The sequence below is a fragment of the Diachasmimorpha longicaudata genome, chromosome 1 (assembly GCF_034640455.1).
Source record: "Diachasmimorpha longicaudata isolate KC_UGA_2023 chromosome 1, iyDiaLong2, whole genome shotgun sequence".
Taxonomy (NCBI): domain Eukaryota; kingdom Metazoa; phylum Arthropoda; class Insecta; order Hymenoptera; family Braconidae; genus Diachasmimorpha; species Diachasmimorpha longicaudata.
This window is the reverse complement of record NC_087225.1, coordinates 9080553-9102875: the sequence shown is the minus strand read 5'-3', so window position 1 is coordinate 9102875 and position 22323 is coordinate 9080553. Positions and strand designations below refer to the sequence as shown.

General features: G+C 36.8%; 4 protein-coding genes across 7 annotated transcripts in view; 2 read left to right on the top strand and 2 right to left on the bottom strand.

Annotated features, from left to right (window-relative positions):
- Positions 1–704: 704 nt before the first annotated feature.
- Positions 705–1173, bottom strand: LOC135165728 (histone H3-like). The gene has a single exon (XM_064127352.1). The coding sequence runs from the start codon at positions 1150–1152 to the stop codon at positions 742–744; it is 411 nt and encodes a 136-aa protein (XP_063983422.1). The 5' UTR covers positions 1153–1173; the 3' UTR covers positions 705–741.
- A 202-nt stretch (positions 1174–1375) lies between these two features.
- LOC135166810 (histone H4) lies at positions 1376–2624 on the top strand. Its single transcript, XM_064129481.1, has one exon. The coding sequence runs from the start codon at positions 1417–1419 to the stop codon at positions 1726–1728; it is 312 nt and encodes a 103-aa protein (XP_063985551.1). The 5' UTR covers positions 1376–1416; the 3' UTR covers positions 1729–2624.
- Positions 2625–2734: 110 nt separating this feature from the next.
- LOC135165840 (histone H2A) lies at positions 2735–3194 on the top strand. The gene has a single exon (XM_064127618.1). It carries the CDS (start codon positions 2779–2781, stop codon positions 3154–3156), a length of 378 nt encoding a protein of 125 aa, XP_063983688.1. The 5' UTR covers positions 2735–2778; the 3' UTR covers positions 3157–3194.
- An 872-nt stretch (positions 3195–4066) lies between these two features.
- Nmdar2 (NMDA receptor 2) overlaps positions 4067–22323 on the bottom strand; it is a 69159-nt gene continuing 50902 nt past the window's right edge. For 3 of the 4 annotated variants that reach the window (XM_064137115.1, XM_064137868.1, XM_064138581.1), the window contains 14 exons: positions 21967–22150; positions 21290–21428; positions 19400–19629; positions 14549–14696; positions 13814–13997; positions 13626–13735; positions 13173–13285; positions 11324–11608; positions 10801–10982; positions 10302–10537; positions 9715–9908; positions 8529–8642; positions 8206–8307; positions 4067–8075 (listed from right to left, as the gene is read on the bottom strand). In XM_064137115.1, the coding sequence (XP_063993185.1) occupies positions 8018–8075; positions 8206–8307; positions 8529–8642; positions 9715–9908; positions 10302–10537; positions 10801–10982; positions 11324–11608; positions 13173–13285; positions 13626–13735; positions 13814–13997; positions 14549–14696; positions 19400–19629; positions 21290–21428; positions 21967–22150 (2279 nt within the window). In that variant the 3' untranslated portion in view covers positions 4067–8017. The remainder of the gene's footprint in view (positions 8076–8205; positions 8308–8528; positions 8643–9714; positions 9909–10301; positions 10538–10800; positions 10983–11323; positions 11609–13172; positions 13286–13625; positions 13736–13813; positions 13998–14548; positions 14697–19399; positions 19630–21289; positions 21429–21966; positions 22151–22323) is intronic. The other variant, XM_064138386.1, reaches the window with a different exon arrangement.

The window sequence follows — 22323 nt, the reverse complement described above, 5'->3', positions numbered from 1 at the left end:
TGAATGCGTCAGTATTGCCGACATAATTATTGAATTGTGCCTCTGCAAAGTTGGTCATGAAATTGCAGTTGATAATACAATTTTTCGAATGACTGATTATTTTTGGATCCTTCATTGTTTGCATGTGCTGAAGAGTTGGTTTTATCCTGACAAACTGGTTTTTGTTGGTTAAACAACTTGACACACTACACGAGTTCGGTAGTGTGTCAAGTTGTCCACCATATTATTATAACTGTCGGTAGTTATTTTCCTTATCATTGCAATTTTACTTGGCTGTGTCCAATTGTTTGTGAATTTTTGCATATTGTTTGTTGTTGGAGATATGTTTTTAAGTTCCTTCTCCGATGAGTAGTATTTTAGTTATTGTAACGGCATATTTGATTGATAAATTATTATTTGCTAATTTCATGTGCTATTAATTGTTCAATGCGTTCTTTGTCAATGGATCTGTCATATTTGTACTTTCTTGATTTAAAATACTCGTCGTATTTACGGTTTCGTGCTGAAAATTCATTTAGATATCACGTTGTTTTAATATATTAAATTGCATTCGCGTGTTTTCTAGTTGTTAGGGATTCAACCATGAAAAATTCATATTAAATAAACTGTCGTTGATTTTTTAATCTTATAGTAATAAATATAATTTTTTTTAATATTAATGTATGCGATAGCGAATTTGACCAAGTTAAAAAATTTTCTGGCCCTGAAAAGGGCCGATTGAGTGAGTTAAAGTTTCGCACCTTAAGCTCTTTCTCCACGAATACGACGAGCCAACTGAATATCCTTGGGCATAATGGTAACTCTTTTGGAGTGGATGGCACAAAGGTTAGTATCTTCAAAGAGACTAACCAGGTAAGCCTCACTGGCTTCCTGAAGAGCCATCACAGCTGAGCTCTGGAATCTCAAATCAGTCTTGAAGTCCTGGGCGATTTCACGAACAAGTCGTTGGAATGGAAGTTTACGGATGAGGAGCTCAGTACTCTTCTGGTAACGACGAATCTCACGAAGAGCGACTGTTCCTGGCCTGTAGCGATGGGGCTTCTTGACTCCTCCAGTTGCGGGCGCACTCTTACGAGCGGCTTTGGTAGCCAACTGTTTCCTGGGAGCCTTTCCTCCAGTTGATTTACGAGCAGTTTGCTTGGTACGTGCCATGATTAGAGAACTGTGCTTCTAAAGATGCAGAGAGCGAATGAATCGAGAAACTAAAGCGCCCATACATATACCATCGTCCATGAGTTTGATTGGCTCATGGAAAAGAGGGGGGCAAACTGACGAGCGAACGCCATTGGCGGTTGGACGAGTAGTGGGGATTACCTCTGACACGAGATCTATAAAGACGTAAGGATCTGTCAGTTGAACATCATATTCAGTCAGTCTTGCATTGAGTTTTGAATTGCTCACTTTAACTAAGCCAAGATGACAGGTCGTGGTAAAGGAGGAAAGGGATTGGGAAAAGGAGGAGCTAAGCGCCATCGCAAAGTACTTCGTGATAACATCCAGGGAATTACTAAACCAGCCATTCGTCGTCTTGCTCGTCGAGGTGGTGTGAAACGTATTTCTGGTTTAATCTACGAAGAAACTCGTGGTGTACTCAAAGTGTTCCTTGAGAATGTCATCCGTGATGCTGTCACCTATACTGAACACGCCAAAAGGAAGACAGTGACAGCTATGGATGTTGTCTATGCTCTGAAACGTCAAGGACGTACACTCTACGGATTTGGAGGTTAAACGTTGTTCTCAGCGAATAAAAATAAAAACCGGCCCTTTTCAGGGCCACCACTTGGTTACTACGTAAAAATGAAATTTTGCTAATAACTTTTTTAGTTATAAATTATATGAGATATTCTAACTTATTGGCTTATGTGTACATTCAAAGTAACTTTAATATGGCATGAATCAATTTTCATAATCATCGTAATGCATATACGGGCAATGTATGTATTTTTGCATTATAAAATACAAATTGGCATTATCGCTATTTTCTATTAATCAAAGTGATGCTTTAGGCAGACACAAATAAAAGGTTAGAATCCGAAAGTAGGTGGACATTGTTATCGTAATGTTTACAATTTTAGCTTATTGAAGTTAACATTCCCTTGCCTTCAGTGAATATCATTCAATTTGAAAACAACACTGCGCTTTCTATATATTCATACGGCCAAAAACAATCAATGTAAAAAATTTTTGATGTAAAGGATCACTCATGATTAAAGGTGGAAATATCGAGATAGACTTTTATCGACCCCACAAATTTCTGTATAAAATTCTTCGTATCGTCAGGTCAAATAACTTTTACAAAATTTTTTTGTGTATATAAATTTTTTATTAGTCAACAGTATGCTCCTTCATTTCATTTTTTCTTACTCTGACAATATCACAGTAATATTAGGGGTATAATGTAAAATATTCAAATAAAATTTTGACGTTTTTCATACGTTGTAATTACAGATAAAGACCATTTCAAAAATATATTTTATTAAATAGCAAAATAAATTATCAACGTTGTAAACGACGGTGGCATAATGCTTGGATTAAAATTAATACAGAGCGCGATGTTCCGTAAAAAACGTTATGACGTTCGGTCGTCGTTCACGCAGCAGCAGCGATGTACACAGCGCCGAGCCAGTCAGAGTAGAGATGCGCGCGCAGATCGTCTCCCCTCCTTTGATTGTCTCGGCAGCGTGAGCGCCTGAGGCTATATAAGCACGGCGTTTGTGGGTCGAGCTCATTGTGCACTGATATCTCGTTGCGTCAACATCAAATTAAAACCTCTACAACATGTCTGGTCGTGGCAAAGGTGGCAAAGCTAAGGGAAAGTCCAAGACCCGTTCAACCAGAGCTGGTCTTCAGTTCCCAGTTGGACGTATTCATCGTCTCCTGCGTAAAGGAAATTACGCTGAACGTGTTGGTGCCGGAGCACCAGTTTACTTGGCTGCAGTAATGGAATACTTGGCAGCTGAGGTTCTCGAGTTGGCAGGCAACGCCGCTCGTGATAACAAGAAGACTAGGATCATTCCTAGACATCTCCAGTTGGCCATTCGTAACGACGAGGAGTTGAACAAGCTGTTATCAGGAGTTACCATAGCTCAGGGTGGTGTTCTTCCCAATATTCAAGCAGTTCTGCTTCCAAAGAAGACCGAGAAAAGCAGCTCCTAAATCGAATAGCAAGCAATCGGCCCTTTTCAGGGCCACAACATTCGTCTAACGTCGAAAGGTTATTTGGCTTTTTTTTCTTTATTCCCAATGAAATTCCTTTCTAATTTTACATTTAATTCGTGTAATTTTTTTTATTTCTTCAGTTAATCCTTGGACACCTCATTGGTCGGATTTTCCCTCTCCCCTTTCCTGTTGCCGCTCCTAACAAGGTGTAAAGGACTCTGCTCCCGCGAAAAAATGGGTTTTCAAGAGTAATCCTTTACCAAGTTAACATGTCAGTTCCGTCACCTGTCCCATAATTCCATCCTGTTCTTGACCTGCATATGTAAGTGTTCAATAACCAATTCCATTTATCACGTCTAGATCCAAATATCAGAACAAATCTTTCAATACCTTGAAATTATTTTGATTTTATAAAATGCAATTATCCCAATGAATTATTATCACCTGTTAATCGCTTTTACTTTTTACTTTCTTTTCTGGTAGCGAGATTTTTATTTCCTACCCCAGAATTATATATAACTATGACTTGATCAGACTGGTTTCAAGGAATCATTTCAATTTTCGTATTAGTAAATCCTGGATTGGTAATATTTACCAATTTGATTTATTGAATTCGTAATGCGATTCTTTTACTTGTCTCTTCCAATCGCGTTTTAAATTTCATATATGAAACTTTTAACCGTTTTCAACTTCGAAAAGGTTTAAATCAGAATACCGTTTAACTACCGTTATTAGAATGATTTCGTTTTATTTCCGGATAGTTAAGCTATCTAGTAGATTAATTTATATGGAATTTTCGGAGATCTTTGTTCATCCACAAATTCGGGAATATTTTCGTTAGGGATCGCAATAGGGTGAAATCTGTTTCATCAAATAAATGCAACGCATTAAAAAACAACAATTCTCTTTATTTGAAACAACGTACAATCACGCATTTATCGTTTAGAATTCCATTTAAAAACAACAATTTGAACGTGGAATCGGTGAACATTCCGTCGAATGTATATAATTAATAGTCTCAACGATTTTAATACTGTCCATCGTGTTTTTGAAACTAGAATAAAGTGGACAGTATCAGCGTCCTGAGGATATTCTACATATTTTCACCATAATTCCTTCATTCGGTTATCTGTTCTCTTACGGTAGTTTTTCAATCACTTTGTGAGGACAGACAATTGGGGTGTAGATATAAGAAGATTGAAGTGTGAAATAGCTATTTACAGGAAAGCACGACTTACATATTTATATGAAAAATACACATATATGAGAAAACATTTTGCCTCTTTCGTACATATAATCGTAGTAATTACTTGTTTTAATACGTCACAGCAATTTTCGGGTGGGCACAAAATTCGTGGCATTTTTTTCGTGTTATGATTTTTCATTATTCTCATCTAGTGATTGGACAGTTTTCTGAGTTTTGATTTCTTTTTGTCAATAGTTTGGAATTATTATACAATACAAAAGGTTCAGTAGTTAATATTCATTGCATATCTATCTATGTTAGACAATTCAGTACTGAAGAGGTGGAATGAGGTATAAGAAAGATACGTTTTTGTGTCATTTATAAGTTCTTATGCAATCACATTTTTGGGTTTTTGTTAATGGTTGCTTTCTCGTGGAAAACATCAAACAAAATATGGAATCAATTAAGAAATCGATACTTTGTGATATTTTTTTACTTAATCCAATCAGAAGTGATTTAGTTGACGAATTGTCCAAGGTTCAATACAAAATTATCATTATTTTCTAAAGTAATGCCATTTCCTGTCCTTATGGAGAATTTTTAAACGGAAACGATTTACAGGAACGCGCATTTGTATTTTTAATTTACTATCGAACTCTTAAAGAATCTGTTATCTCATTCTACCTCTCCAGTTCTGAATTATAGTATATGATTACAGTAGGAGACAGATAATTTTTTCAGAGTAAAAAACTACATGCCCTGATGAACATATGAGTGATTGACTACATTCTGTTGTTTCGTTGTCCTCAGTTTCAATCTGTCAATTCAATTTTATCTCGGGTTAACGAAAAAGCGTTTCCAACCGTATAACTTTGAGGAATTGAAAAAATGTACCATGTACTAACAGAAAATTTCTTCGTGTATTAATTCATGAGAGAAATGAAATTCTAGATTAATTAAGAAGTAAAACAATACAGTGAGGAAAAACTTCACTTTCGAATGAATTTCCGTTGTTTTTCAAACTTCAATTCAGTGGTGAAGTAGTAAAATAATGCCAACGGATGAATATAAATCAAAAATTGAAATGAGAAATCAGTCCTGGTACGAGCGGTAATGGAAACCCGACTTAGAAGTGAGCTAGGAAGGTGTAGTCAGTAGTTAGACATGGAGGAGACGAATATTTCAATTTCTGTGTCATTCACAGAGCTAACGATTAAATCCGTCCTTTATCTTTAACAGTAACAACAATAACAACAGCTTCTCATTATCATCTTCATCAACAATATATTCAAAACTCTTCGCGGCGCGGGACTCGTTTCAGTAATAATATTATGGTGATACGTAATGGAATGGAACAAGTTAACTATTAACAGTTTTCTGAATGTTGAATTATCTGATGAGTAATTTCGGGGGGATTGTCAATATTTTGGTAAATAATTAATAATTTCTGCTCGTTATGTTTACCCCTAATGAGGGATCTTGACATCGTTAAGGTTTTAATATGCGTGGTGATTAATAAAAGCATCCAAGAAGGGAGTTAATTTTATTTATGACAAAAGAGGATTAAAAATTGCCTTGTTATTATTTCATTACGTAGTCCCCAGTCTATTAGGAAAGCATTCAAAAATTAATCTCAAGCGTAATTACCACCCGCCAGTTGCTTGACGCTTATATTTGAATGCCCCCATTACTGATTCACTCACAATTTTGGGTACATAGCGAAGCATATCTTACACGCAGCCATTGAAGGCGATATTCATAATCTTAACTCTAGAAATTAATTTCGATTCTCACGATATTCATTTCTCATAACGCAAATCATTTTGATTTTATATGTAGTTTTTTTTTGAGGGGCTATTTTAAATGAATGATATCATGATTATGTTCTTGATCATCCGTGAATGATACATAGGGACTTGAATAGCTAGAATATATGTGAATTGAGTAACGAAGACTTGAGTTTCGGACGGAAACATAAATTATTTCAACATGTGGTCATGATAGCGCACGATGAACAATGAAAATAAGACGGAGTAGAGTAATTAGTTGTTGAGGGGGAGCTTTAGGAGAAAACGACGCGTTAAATTTTCCTGTAATTATCATTTTTGTTGATTTATGAAACCGCTTCATTGGTCCAAACATGCAGTGATGAGTCGATGATGGATTGTCATAGATAAAATTGAATAATTATAGAGGAGAGAATAACTCTCCATGTCCATATAGAGAGAAAGTAGATATGATAATTGCTATGGATGAAATTGAACGTGCTAATTGCCATCTAAAAATTCATTCCGAATTATTATAATGACCGTAATGTTGTGGGTTGAGTGAGAACACTGACTTCAGTGGTTCCAGTGAGTCTATCATGTGCATAGCCCCTCGATTTAGTTTCTTTCTCTTGATATTAAATACTCGTAAAAAAATTCTCAGAGTACAAATACATAATAACGGGAGGTACGTATTGGCAGCTGATAAGCTTTGATTACAGCGTAACTCAATGACTCGTGGTACAGAATATACATTTAATTTTTTTCTCAGAATATATAAATTATGAAAAAAAATTACAGATTCTTTTTTGTTGAGCATGTGTTTTAATGAGTTTTCCGTCATTCGCTTCGTCTTTAGAATATAGTATGTATTTTTTAAAATCCATTATCTATGTTTTTTAACATACTCCTATCGCCGCATATCTATATATTTTGAAACATGTATTCACTGCATTTATGCTAGACTTTAATCGACATAGATTCTTAATATTCTGTTGACCATGGTACATAGAATTATTTTTCATGTATGAATTAGTCGACGTCGAATTAGCAGGGTGGGGCGAGATTTTGATTATTCACAGATGGCTAGGTGTTGTGAAATATTTTGGATGATTACTCTACGATAGAAATTGTTTGAGGAAGGGAGGGAGGGAAGGGGTGCACCCGTAACGCTTAACTTCCTCCACATTCACAGAAATTTCGTAAAATGTTTTATTGAAATTTCTCTTGTTTTTTTTGTCTCCAGTATCCGACACTGCGCTTGCATTTGTGCATTTGTGATACTGATTATATTGATAACATTGCACACAATTATCCTCAAAAGGCCAAAAATCAAGTGCCTGAATAAGATGAAAGAAAAAATCGAGAAACGTGGATTTCATTAATGCGGATGTCCACACTTAATTGAAAACGACGTTAAATTAAGACGATTTATGCGTTCTCTTTAAACAAGAATTACTGCATTTTATAAAAATTCCGTTTTAGGTTCAATTTGTTCTCGAAGGTAAACAAAAATAGAATTATCGCCAGGTGAAATGCGTAGGACTACACATTTAAGTAAAATTAGTCAAACGTAAAACAAATTAAAGAGAGTTCATTTAAACGTCACGCAAATATCGAAATGACTTGAATCGGAGGCACTGAAGGATAATAAAAAATATTGGGCGGAGCTATTTCTCCTCAATTCCAGCTGATATTCTCGTCTCAATGTGAGTTCATACTCTCCATTTTCTGTTGCTTTTCCGTAGCGACGGAGTACCATCTTGACTATTGAATTATTTTTCATGCAGTGAATGGTCATTCCATTTATTTTGTATTGTTTTATTCCAACACTTAATGATGCTTGAAGGCAACAACACTCAAAGCTGGTTCACACGTATAATTCACATCCGGCTATTCCCTTTCATCACAGAACTGTCTCGATTTCCGCGATCTCTGTTCGTGTAGAGTCGTCCTCGGGAAGTCTGAGTATAACAGAAAATTCACAATGTTAGATTAGAATCAATTAGAGCAATTACGCAAATCAGTGGGAGCTAGTAATAAATATTTTTTTACATGAAATGTCGAAATGTGGTACAAAGAAAATGAAAGTACCTGTAAATTTCTGTAGGCAAAAATCCCTCCGCGAATTCAGTGCTGGCTACCATAGTTCTTGTCATATCCCTAGGCCGTGACACCTCGACTGCGTCCAAGTATCTAAAATGGGGTAAAACAATGAGAGATTTCTCTTCACCCTAAATGTAGGATATAGTGAATATCAGTGACACTTCTACCATTGCCATTGCACCTACGCCATGCCTACGAATAGGGAATATCTCATTAACGTGCAATCAGTTTAGGAGCTAAGCCACTTGCCCTATTTCATCGTCTAAATTATCTAATTGAGCATTCGTAGAAATTCACATCTCTAGACTTACGAATCGAAATACGGTGGAAGGGGATGAGGTGCTTCAACAGCGAGTCTTTCTATGTGAGGTGGTATCGCTGGCTGCAGGCAGCCACGCCACCATCCTAGTTTCTCCGGCCTTCTCCTTTAAAAAATTCCGTTTCGGAACATCGCTACTTTTGTTTCTCTCATACTCACGAACATTTCCCCTATCGTTTCTTTTTAATTAAATAACTTTTTGCCTTCTACATGGTGCTGATACTTTTCAGACAAACATTTTTAGTTTATTAATGAGAAATCGACTCTAGTATCGTAAAAAATCAAATTGATAACACAGAAATAGAAAAATATGAAAAAAATGTGTGCGTCAAGTTGGAAAAAAATTGATTGGTAATTCAGTATTTGGTGAGCTTATGCCATAGGTGCGAATCAATAAAGTATTACACTCATAGAGCTATTGAATATAACATTAATTAATGAAAAATTGTTGAGGATATGGGCGGATCTCTGGGAAAATTTTACATTCGAAAAAATTAAACGGAAAAATGTAGCGATTTCAAAAGTCTCTGTTGAAAATGGCAATTGCGGAGGTTCAGGTGACGATTAAAAAATATGTTGGTAATCCAGTAGTAAAATTAATGATAACTAGTTTGAAAAATGAAGGGAAGAGTTGGTTTTGGTCAGAGAGAAAATAAATTTTACCGCAGTGAGCCTCAATATCCTCAAAACTCCTCAAATACTTTCAATAACTCTGTTTTGCACATCATGCTGAAGTTTTATAATATAGACCATAATGATATAGAGTAGATAGAACAGAAGCACAATTCAAGAAATCTTAAAATAGGTCAAACCCTTGGAACTATCAGTACAGGGGGGTCTTATTCAATGTACAACCCGACAACTCAACTCAATTCACCAAGAACTTTACCGTTATAGGCTATATTCTAAAGGTACGTTCCTCAAAATTCAATTTCCGCACAATTTAGGAGGGCATTCGCAGAGATCTGTATGTGACGTTAATTCAGAAAATACAACCAATTCACAAAAGAATTTTATTTCCGTGCTACTGTGTTCAGTACTGCTTAAACCAGATAATGCTTGCACTTATCATGACCAACGTGAGTTTAAGGGAATGCAATTTATTTTGTGTGGTTTAAAATCGTCGTTTCATTTCACTTTCTTCATCTATGTAGTTGAAATTAAATTGATATATTTACCTGGGCTGGCTGGGTTTTATGCCATGCGCCTCGAGGTCTTTCTCCAGCTGTCGTATCCTTATCCTTGCCATATCCAATTCGTGTTTGACTTTCCACAAGTGCGTATCGCATATTGGATCATGACACCTGTGCTGACGGATAATGTCCTGCGCTTCGAATACAGCACCACGAAATGTCAAGGATTTACCCATGCTCTGGTCGGATAAAGTGAGAGAATTCCGATGAATGGTGATGACGAGTTACAATCCACATTTTAATAGAGAAATGCGAATGGAAAATTTCATAGAATTCATATGGAGAATGTTTGTTAATTAGTAGATGGTAGTTTTATAAATTTCTCCTTCACTATTTTTGAATTCGCAGTTACAAAATTGAGAAAAAAATGTGAAGATTCAGAGGCGCCATTTTTTTAATAGGAAAAATAGTAGTAGAAGAGGTTTAACAGGGGAAAATCACTTGGAATTTTTCAGGATTTTCCTTTTCACAAAATTCCCAACTTTAAAAAGTTCCTTGATCGGTAAGACAGCCATTCAGTAATAAGTTTTGATGAAAAATAGAAAGGACAAAGGATAAGTTTGCACGCTCACCAAACTGATCAGAGCACAGCATCCTCCGCGATCACTCCTCGCGAGATGATGTCGAATGTACTTGAAGTAGAGATGCTCAAGGAACAGTAGAAAAGCTGCGAGAAGTATTCCTGCCATTAGCAGTAAAAACGCACTCAAGAATTGCTCAAGTGCCAGTGGATCACTGCTTTTTTGTACCTCCTTTCCTGGTTTGCATGAACCCGTCATCCAGTATCTTCTCAGTCGTTCTAGATCCCCTGTTATAAAAAGACACTGAGTTAACGGATTAAGGGAATAACAACTTAATCCGAATAAATCCCGAGTGTAACGTGAGAATGAAAATTTAACTTTCCAAAGGGTAGATAGAAGGGTTAGGGTTGATTCTTTATGATTCATCAGTCTTTATATCAACTCTAATGCTGACAATTGATTTTCTCCAAAGCATTCGATTATTTTAGATTTTTAAACCAATTAGTTTGAGTTATATTAGAATTCGAAGAGTTGACATATCAAGCCTCACCATTTTCTCGATAGTCAAGCAGTCGTTTGTTGAACATTTCGACGTATTTAGAATTCCTGGAGAATGCAAGGCCATAACCAGTCATTGCGTACCAAGAGCCAACGGTTAACAATCGGCAGTCTTCATCTTGAGTTACCAAATAGTCCAAGACTGTTCCATCGTAGAAGAACGCGTCCAGATCTCTTCACATATTTAATTTTCATAATTAGTTCCTTTTTGTTACGATAATATTGACTGGACACGAGTACAATCTCAACTCTTCGTTCAATGGCCTTATTTTTTCTTCTTCAATAAATTTGAGATATTCTCGGAATTAAAGTAATCAGTAGAACTTCGAAATTTACGTTCACCCTAAAATTTTATCGTTTTCGATTGATTCCATTGAGATTTTTTCTGGAATTTTCGGGATTTTAGTTCTTGAGGTCTCTTGATCAACTTTTCCCAATACAAAATTAACCAATAAATTTGTTTCGCGAGAAATTTCGCCAAATTCGATTAGCCGTTAGTGGCGTAATGGACTTACCCGCTGATAACAGCATCAATACCCTCAAATACATTGCTCTTATTGAATGGCTCCATGTACATGTGCATTTCCTTGAAGTACTTGGCTAATGTACTGTCTGTGTGACTCCAAGGTGTCGTACCAAATTTGAACATTGGCTTGTGGCTCCACGGCTTTGCTAGACGTGGGTCATCAACACCACTAAAATCGTGAAACTCCTCCCTCGTTATCATGAAGGCCGCCAAGTTGGCAGTGTAAATGGCGAGAAACACGACAGCGAACATGGCCCAGACGTTGGTCATGAATCTGTTGAGTAGATGCATTAGTAGTTACCGGTTATGCAAATGGGATATTGATTGACACTTAGAGAAGACGCGATTTGAAAGAAAATTGATTGTTTTAGCAGCAAACTAGTAAAACCATTGAAGTCAATTTTGGCGGATCGGTAATTGTCATCTATTGTTCTGAATCTGATGAACATTAAATCGACCACGAAGATGCTTTTTTGAGTTACATTAATTTCGCGCGTGAAAGTAACATTGATAAACGTCGGCAAGTTTCACTTGGCATTATTTATAAATAAAATAATTGTCTAAATAAATCTTTCCTTTTTTTAGTTGCAGTAGTTTACCGTTTATCCGATCATTAATAGATTAATGACTGATTAAATGAATTAATTTAATTTGTATATTCTTTTACATTTAATGTACTCTCTGTTAATCATTAATGATACTCAAGCAACCGTAATCACTGTCATCGCAGTGATAGGTCCGGGTTAATCGAAGTTTCCAACCTCCTATTTAACTTTGGATAGAATTTCCCTCCAGAGATAGAATAGTTCTAATGGTCTAATGGATTGACAGTGAAGAGAACTATTCGTATATTCGACAATTGCGTATTTCATTGACTTAAAAAAAATATTTTGAAATCCTCCGTAGGAGAAGTTAGAAATAATTTGTTTTTCGGAATTTAATGATGATTAAATTGGGCCTTGAGTAGTATTCTATATCCATATATATTTTTATCTGAAAGCAAATATAAAGATGAAATTCACATTAATAAACTATTCAAGATTCTCTTAGAATCACTCACTATGGATATAATTGTCTATTAAGTTAACAACATCGCTCGGTTCCGATTTTTTAAATTCTACGATTGCACCGTTTATTCACCGTAATGGTTAATGAATAATTAACAGAGTGCATTCAGTGCAAAGCCTTCTTTGTGAATAATCAACGATACTAAAAGCGACATAATCCCTTTTCTCGTATTGACATGGCGACGTTAATTAAAATCTACAGTTTCTTCCATTCAGCTTTCGATGGAATTCACCGCCGCGGGTGTAATTACTCTGAGGTGATGAGCAATTTAATGTAAAGATTCTATATCTTATAAATTAAATATTCTTAAACTGGAAAAAATGGATAGAAGGATAATGGATAATCTGCAGGACAATTAATTAAAAAATAATTTATTTTTCAATAATCCGAAGTAGTTGAACGAGATCCGCGTGTTCTCATCGTCTCTGTTTTATCACTCTATCTGCACTCAAAAATTTGTAAATCATTAACAAAGTACAACATTGAGTTTCAAAACTTCTTTGTTGATAATCAACGATGCTTAAACACTCGTGATCGTTTTCATCGCATTGAGATGTCGGGATTAATTAAAATCCCGTCTCTCCGATCCAGGTTTCCATAGAATTCAACTCTACGGGTGTAATTAGTGAGGTTATAATGGATTGGATCTAGAGATTATACATTTAACCAACAGTTGCGTATTCAGTTGAACATGTGTCATTGACCCGGAAGATTGAAGCGCTTCTAGGTCGACTCAAGATAACAATTTTGGCTTGTCGAAAATTATTTACCTGGCTGTGAATGCACGTGGTGAGTCAATATGTACAGCAGCTTGAAATAGCACTGCCCAGACTAACCAGTATGTTCTCGAAAGGGAGAAACGATGATTCGGGGAAGGATTTGCCTGGAATTAAATGAAACGAGTGGATAATCGTACGTTTTGAGTGCAACAATTATTCCATTTGAACAATCATTTCAACATGCTGGGCAAAAAATGAGGCAATTTTATTTCGATTTCACTAGTGAGGAAACGAAATCGGTGAAATCGATTTTAATGATAACGGAGCTGTGGGGAATATCTCCGAATTTAAGGGAGTTGGACTCGATATATATTTAATATGACGGTATTCTGGCTTTTCATACTGAATAGAATTCTGTAAGTTAACGCCTTCCATTCAAATGCAAAAGAAGTTTTTGATAAGAAAACAGCTGTAAACGAAGTCAAACAGGGCTTGTATTTGTACCTTCATATTGAAGCCTGATGGTGACAGCCACTCGAACAGAAAAATCATAAAAGTGGCAGCATGAATTCCAACGATACCCACCAACATCCACGAAGCAGTGTCAAAAGGCTCTGAATTCGAAAAAAGTCAATATAAATTTTTCATTGTCTGCGTGAAGTGAGGGAGACTGATTGTGAGATGTTTCTCACCTAGAAACGCAGTAGGCGAGATGATACCCGTTCGCTTGGCTACGACAATGGCAATTCCAGTCTCCATGTAAGGCACAGTAAAGTCAACTACTGCTTCTCTCTCGGAATTTATCATGAGAGACGTGAGCACCATGTCGGTTTTACGATTCACAAGATCGGCAATCAGACCGTTCCATTTTCCATTCTAATGAACAGTCAAAGAGTCAAGAGAATCGTTCACGGTGGATGAAAATTGAGAAATAATTTTTTTATTGAGGAGAACATATCACAAAGGTATTGGATTCATCAAGTGATTATGTCCTCCCTGTTGGTTTTATTTCCCAATTTCATTGAAAAACGCTATTTGATTATGTTCAATGCTTTTCCATATTTTTTTGGATCGTACAATCGTAATTTATGGTGACCCCAGGGCCTGGGGAAAACGGCATAGCAATTTAATTTGAAAAGAAATTTTTTTTAAATCACAACAATGCTTTATGTGTCGTTTGCTTTAATTTTTCCTCTCAAATATTATCGCAGGAAGGTCGATTTTTTGGTAATTTCCAGAAATTCGAAATTTAGTGGAATCGTATGATACTCCAATTTAAAAGAGTAGTCAGCTTTCCTTTTACGACTTGAAAATCCATGAAATTTTCCTCCAGAACATGCTCTGGACTAGCTCTTCTTGAAGCTGTTATTCTCTCGAACTCGCTGGTAACATTCAATTGGTCTTCAATAAAAAAAACGTGGACATACCTCCAACGTTCCCCATTTACCGTCCTCGACCCTGACGAGCTCATACGTGAATCCAATTGCCTGGGAGAATCTTTGGAGTAGATCAATGCAGAATCCACTGCAGCACTGGTAAACGCTTTCATTTCGCTGGGCTGATTGGATATCCATTCTAGAATGAAAAAATATAGGAATTAAACCGCTAGACTGGTTTTCTCTATAACACCGGCCACAATTAGAATCGATAGTTGGGGAGTAATTCGTGCACTCTGTTTGAATATACGGTAGATATTGAGTTAGAGTAGGTATTGGTGAAAATTGCGGAATTGATAGATGGGATTTGGGAAATTGCTTTTGCCTTCGAACAGGATGGCTTTTATTGTTACTAAATTAGTGGTATATATCTAAGGTCATTTTAGAATTGGGAAGAATTACTGTATGAGTAAAAACAATTATATTATTTATATAATTTGAAACATTACATTGTACGAAACATGATCGGAAAATTCACTTCTGGAGAAACTTGAAAATTTGGGAGATGAGACCGCAAGAATTATATTTTTCTTCAAGAGTGATCACCATAGAAGAATCAAATGAGCTTTTATGTCCTTCAATATCTCTGGAATCAGAGGAGAAGAGTGAAAGAAGTTAATTATATTTGAAACTGAAAAGGCAGTTTTACAAACTTTCTCCAGTCGATAGGGAACTATTGCGAGTAAAAGAAAGAGTCACGTTTCCGTGTTCCCTTCCCCTCAAATCCTCATCCAAAAAAGTTTTCTCCACAATTAATGTTTCCGGACCATAACACGCGACCCCCGAAATAATATCGTACATAATTGTAGTTCTGGCTTAGGTGGAATCGTCTGAGCCACAAGTTATCGCATGGCTGACCATCCCCAGTAGTTACCACTCGCTGGGTTTAACAGCCCCGACAGTTCTCCACTTATTCTCCTGGCAGTTCCCCAAAAGTTCCTTAAACCCAGTTTTCCCGGTTTATTTCCAACATGGTCGCTCGGATCGTCAAACACAAAGTAAACAAAGCACTTCAATGCATCGGGTAGAGTCTAACTATTTTATTCGCTTTGTTTCGTTTCCGGTTCATTAAAATACTCCCCGAAAATTATTCATCGAAACTTCATACATTGTTGATTTAATTTAAACCGAGGCCTTATGAACTTTACTCGGCGTGAAAATTCATAGTGAAACCTTGGGATGTAATTTAAACTTGGGAGAGTACTGGCGATAAATTACCTACTACGGCCAACACGTACCTACTGTTATTACAATCGGAAGTAATGAGCACGAATTATTGCCAATACATATGATTCTATTGCCCTGAGGAAATTATAAATTTCGTGACGATCATTGAATTTGATATAATTGACATTGATCTAATTAGGAAAGTACGTTATTATTATGAAAAAAAAATGATTGCGTCGAGACTAAAGCAACTGTCTATCAAGTTTGGTTTATCTGAAAATTTTACAACGAAATTTAAACGTTAAAAAATTTTAATTCATTCAGCTCATCGGATTCATTCACTTTTCCTATGAAAATTCATTTTAAAAATGAATATTTCCTCTCGTTCTCACCGATAAAACTCCAACTCCCAATATTGGTGAAACTGTTGTGAATTTCAATTTTATAGACTCATCCCACACCGCTCGCGACTTCGATAATATCGGAAATTTTTCAGCGTGTCCTATTTATGAGAATGAAAATAAAAAGTGATCTCCGGCGACACGAGGGACCTCGGTCAACACCAATCATCCCTTTATCTGACAAGATTTCCAGGATGAATCCCCAGTAATTGAAATAATTTTCCTGGCAAATGGATTTTTTACGCGTGATGAATCTAAGTGTAAGCGGAGATGGAAAATTTTTAATTAGCATCCATTGCAATTCGTTCAACACCACCGTTCGTAGGCTGGCGAGCTCCACGTGGCTCCATCATTCATCCTCTCAGGCGTTTGGAAGCACAAAGCTTGTTCAAATGTTTCTACCCTCCAATCGATTTTTTCCCTACTTCATACTCTTCACAAAGTGCGATTAATTGGAGTCTGATAGGGCAGGGTTTCAATCGTTTGTTTCACACTGTTGGTGAAGGGTCAGGATAAATTACAGGAATTACGTGTCATGTTCATTCATAAGGCCTATGACCTAGTCGGCATTGCTCTGACTTTATGCCAATCTGTGCAACCACTTGTTGTGCATCTTAGATTCGATATTATTCTACGAATTGCCTTAAATAAATTTAATGGTGGCATTTGGCACCGAAATTTACGGTTGAAGAATAGTATAAGAACAATTGTCATAAAGAACGGAAAATGAATTTGCAGAATTTTCTTTTTATCAGAGACTCCATGAAAGAGAAAATCTTTATGATGTGTTCTCGTGTAAAAATAAATTGGTTTTGCAACCAGACGAAGAGGGGAGAATAGAACGTAAGAATGAGATGTAATGGGAGTTGAGTATTGCGAAGATAAGGGAATGTTTTATCGTTCGATAAATTAATTTCCAATTTCCCAGCGACGAGATTCATTCGTACCAATATCAATTCACCGGTTCGAGGCAGATTGAATTCAATAGTTAAGGGCTGAGTGAAGATTATACCAGAAACCACGATATTTCCCAATTCGATGAACTCTCATCTGTCGATAGGCGAGTACCTGCAGGGGAGATTCAGTTAGCTAAAACGATTTTCACGGTTTTACCATTTGCCGAAGGGAGAGAGAGAGAAAGAGAGAAAAATGAAAACTCGATCGTTTTGTTTTGGCCGACGACAATTTCAAGGTTTTATATAGAGCACAAGAATTGGGAGGAATTAAACGCTGTGGTATACCATGTTATAGGAAGACTATTGAGTTGTCTCGAATATGGAATAACTGAATTCGAAAGGTTGATCAGCCCTAAATCGAGTGGCTCGTGAATTAATTTCGTAATATTTCAATAATAATTTAAAATCGGAATTCTTTTGTATTTATTTTTATTCATTTGGAGCGTTCAATAAATTCGATAAATTAACCTCTTGTAATTAGATTCTGGAAGCTCGAAGTTCATTTTGCTTTTAATTTTTTATCCGCCCCAGGACAATAAACATGGGAATTTAAAATTTACGATGAAAATTCACCTGTGGTTGTCCATCACCGTAATTCTCTTTACAAATCGTACGGTACTAAATAATTTTACGATGTTTGTTGTGCCGGTTGTTATCTACACTCGTAAGGGCACACTTGTCAATTGTCCTGTAAACTCTCACCAACACTGATTCAAGCATTGAATTGCTTGAAAGAGGTTTATTATTACGTCAAATGAGAGAGTGCAGATAATTGCAGCTTTGAGTTGGATTAATTTTCCGAAGTTCAAGACAGACAGACACTCGGTGAGATGGCCACTCGGTAGGTGATGTGACAGTAACTTTTCAAAGTCCTTGAGACGGAGAAAGTTAAGACTTGCTCAGTGCTACAAAGTGGGGCTTTCTCTGTGGATTCAGAGCCCAAGGGGTATTTGCAGCTCCCTAGGGGAACTTCGAATTCTGTCACTATTTTGTTGTGATTCTGCTATTTGAAGGCATACGAATTAGGGGAATTGTTTTTTTAGGGAATAAATGGTGGAGAATTTGATTGTGAAAGGTCTGAGGGGTGTTTCCAGTTCCCAGGGGTGTGTTCGGAGTTTGGCACCATTTGCGTAGGATTATGCAATTTAAATTTATACGAATTAGGAAGTTTATGTAGTGGAAGGTGGTGGAAATTTTGACTGTGTAATACTATCATTTAACAGAGTATATTGACTATTTCTATTAATCACAGTAGCGTTATTCATGCATACATATGTAGATACTGTAAAGAAAGTAGCAATAACATTCTTCTCACATTACGAAATACGAATGTTATATTTTATATTTTCACCAATAAGCACTTGACATTGTAACCGCTCACCCGAAAAATGAGCTTTATTTTGCGATTTATCATTTTAAATGAAAACTCTTGAAGCTCTCATACAGCGGCTTTTAAAAGTTTCAAGTTGGCAGGTTCAGAACACGGCTCAACATGTTTTACCAGAAAAAAAAATGAATGATGAGATTCATGTTTAACCTTTCGACTCTACTAGTGGTCTATCAGATGGATTTGTACGCGGTGTACGTAACTCTATGGTATCCTCTAACCGCGGAAACTTACACGTGTGCTCGATGTATCATAAAAACGGTCTTCCGTTATCCGACGAGATTTACGTGAAAGAAAAAATGTAATTAATGCATAGGTATTAAAAAAATTGACAAAAATTAACGAAGCATAGATTCATTGCCTCCGGCTTGGACGATAATGCCATGCGACCAATAATCCCTAGAGCACTCGAGCTGAAATATACTGTATTTATTGGGCTAACCCTCCGGGAAATACAATTCAGCCGATTCAGCTCAAGCAGCGGTCTGACAGACCCTATCGTACGGTGCGGGTGAATTTTCGAAACGGTACGGTCCAAAGGTTAAATATTTCAACAATGATATTTGAAAATACGATTTCATGGTCTTTGAAATCGTGAAATATCCTGTTAATTCTCTTCGCGCTCAATTTTTCTATAGAAAATAACCAGGAAAGCCAACTCAACTTTGTGAAGACTCGGATTATCGACAATAAAATATCTGACACATCACAAAGAGTTATTAAGAGTAGCTCATTCATTTTCTTTCGCTCCATCCGGCATTTCTGTATGAAATTCACGTTAATATAGTGTCCCTTCATTGACCTCGGTGTTCCCCAGGGTTAACCCTCCGTAATATAATAAGAAAGTTTTTCCCATTCTTTCGTTTGTTTCTCGAGTAGTCGGTTTTGTGAGAAACTTTGGGCAGTTTATTCCTGTTAGGACAATACTTACTCAGCCATGTCAGCTTCCTTGGCGACCCGACAATGAACCCCTCGATCTATCAGGCATTTGCCACTGACGGGATCGGGTGGGGCCAGGTTGATGTACGGTGGCTCCTCCAGGAACGTTATTTTCAAGTGAAATTTCTCGGGGACACCCTGTGGCGGTGTGTGCGAATTTCCTGGCCAAACGATGTCCTTTATGTCGAGTCCTTCTTTCTGCCATGACTTCCACACACCAATCTTTAATATAAATCAATTATCGTGTCATTACTCATTGATTCTTACGTGTTTATTGAGTTCGGAATATTATTTTATCAGTTTATGACGTTATAAAAAAATCTAAATACACGGAGAGATATATTCAATTAAAAGTATCCATTTTTTTCTTAATTTCGAAGTGAAATGTAGTTAAGAAAAATATGACGAAACTTACGGAAGTCGTCGGAACGTTCCATTATTTTTGCTGAATATTTATTTATCTCTGTGTATCTGCCACCATTAAAAATGCGAAAAGCTGCTACTCGCGTTAACTCGACGTGGATGCTAGAGTGTTTGCCGTAACTGAAATCCACCGAGCGTTATTTCCCTTATCTGCGTTCTTCTCTACAATTTTTTTTTTTGATCTTTTGCCACGCCAGTGAGTTGTCAACGGTAGAAAAAAAATCCGAAAAAACCGATTACGTCATGAATTCATGAAAGCAGAGTAACAAAGCGAAACACTGGCAGGTGACTAGGATACGACTCCTCGACACACCGATGGGCACTCATTGACATTGTACGAATATCACTGCAATGTGATATTTCTCGGCACATAGCTATGCGCATTGGTTTTCGATATCGTGGGTGGCAGAATTACCGATCAACCTTGACTGAAAAATGCTCAGATAAAAAATACTGACAACACCCGGGAAATCAAGCATAAAAAATATCTATGAAAATATAAATCCAGGTTAACGATTTTATTTACACGTACGGGCAACTGATAATATCTGCAAAGCGCTTTGTATATTTTTTCGATCTCTTTCTCCCCCTTTGTTCTCATACTTGCAAAGAAATATTTCATTTGAATTACGTGAATTGCCTTTATTGTAATGGTAGAATTTATTTTTATATTATTATTTTGATTATTGTGTATTTACGACTCCCACATAAGAGGACTTCCTATGATATTGATTACATTTTCGAACTCTTGCGATCATAATCGATTGAGGTAACAACAAATTGCAAGTTTAGATTTGAGTAATTAGAAAGCTTGCTTTGTACGCGAAAATCCATTCTCGAATTTGACCAAAAGATGTAATTACCGAGAATACCCCATTACGCTGAGAGCACTCCTGTTCTATTTCCAATAAACTTTTCGAAGTAAACCCGGCTCAGATGTAATCATCCTAATCTCGGTAATGACCGTTTACAGCTCGCATTGATGAGACACGTGTTATCGCCCGAGGTATTACGGTAATATTGGACTCCCTTTATCGAGTTTCGGATTATATGTGGCTGAGTAAATGAGAGAGGGCGGCAAATGGAAATTTCTTCAACCGGAAATAATAAAGTCGGAGCTTTCAGAAATGGAAGGTAAATAGTGGCTTGAGTGCAGTCAATAGTTCCGGTCGGTGCATAAACATAATTTATGCTGTTCTCAAAGGAATCTCGTGGTCCTCTGATATCTTGGTGATCATTATCTCCTTGTCAAATAAGAAGACAAATGACCCTATCCGACAAATCATACGACCGTTACTTTATCCGCAATTAGTCGCTTGTGTCTTCATTTATACCAAGTCCATGGGTACTATTCCTCCGAAGTATTTTCGTTTCAAAAATATTAATTTACACTTTCTACCAAATTTCCGTAATTTTGTTCAAGCATTTACAAATATTAACATGGAATTATGATACTCACCTCCTCCCACACGAGCTGTTTACTAACCCCAGGACGTAGGTTCATAATCTTTAGCTCGGCTGCCTTCAAAACTCCATCCTGAGTGAATTCAATATTCGGTTTACCCTGGTCGCCCTCGACTGAGACATTCTTCAGATATCTAAATGAGAATTAATACAAATATTCATAGATTTATGGTCGCTCATTAATCTGAATTAACGTTCATAATTATTAAAATTATAGCCTAAATTATTATTAAAAGAATTCATGCAAGATCATAATCTAATCATCCTCCAGAGAGATATATTTCTCATAATTGGCATCTAATCCGAATTATCTGGAAATGTCTTAATTTCTCTCAAGTATATGGATATTTGGCAAATTTATCTATTTTTACTCGGTGCTAGGTGAGTTAATACTGATGTCGTACTTAATGACATATTTATCGGCGCAATCCGCGGGGGGTCTCGAAACCCCACGTTTTTCCATTGCGACCGATAGTATTTGATAACGCATCATTTGTTGCATCTTGAACAAACGTTTTTTATCCTCTGAGTTAAGAATTGACCAGGAAGGAAATTTCGTTATCTGCATTAGATTGAGAGATAGTCCCTGAAAACCCGGCTAAGAGCCAAGTCGGCATAAATCACTTTACCGTTTCGCTACTGATTTTAATCGATCAAATTACAATAACTCACTTGAAAAATCGATCACCAGTGTTCCACCTCGACTCCCCCAATCCCTCGCAGCTAAGTGCCGTGTTGAGGCTGTGGTGAGCATTCCTAGGATCGTTCACAAAGTCCTCGACCCCGTAGGCATACACTTTTATCGCCGTTGCGATCTCATTCACCAGACTTGTGCTGCTGGTATCGAAGTGGACTCCTACCGAGCGAGACAGAGAAAAAAATTAAACCCTAGTGAAAAATGGCTTCCAATATCACCGGTTCACCAGCAGGAACAGAAGTAGCATCGAGGGAAATGCGTGCCAATGTTTGCCTCATTACTTTTCCAGAATAAGTCGATTACTAGTATTGGTAGTGTTGGGAAAAACAGAG

Bases quoted from the DNA above. Each gene is read 5' to 3' on its own strand.
- LOC135165840 (XM_064127618.1), top strand. From the start codon at position 2,779: ATGTCTGGTCGTGGCAAAGGTGGCAAAGCTAAGGGAAAGTCCAAGACC.
- LOC135165728 (XM_064127352.1), bottom strand. From the start codon at position 1,152: ATGGCACGTACCAAGCAAACTGCTCGTAAATCAACTGGAGGAAAGGCT.
- LOC135166810 (XM_064129481.1), top strand. From the start codon at position 1,417: ATGACAGGTCGTGGTAAAGGAGGAAAGGGATTGGGAAAAGGAGGAGCT.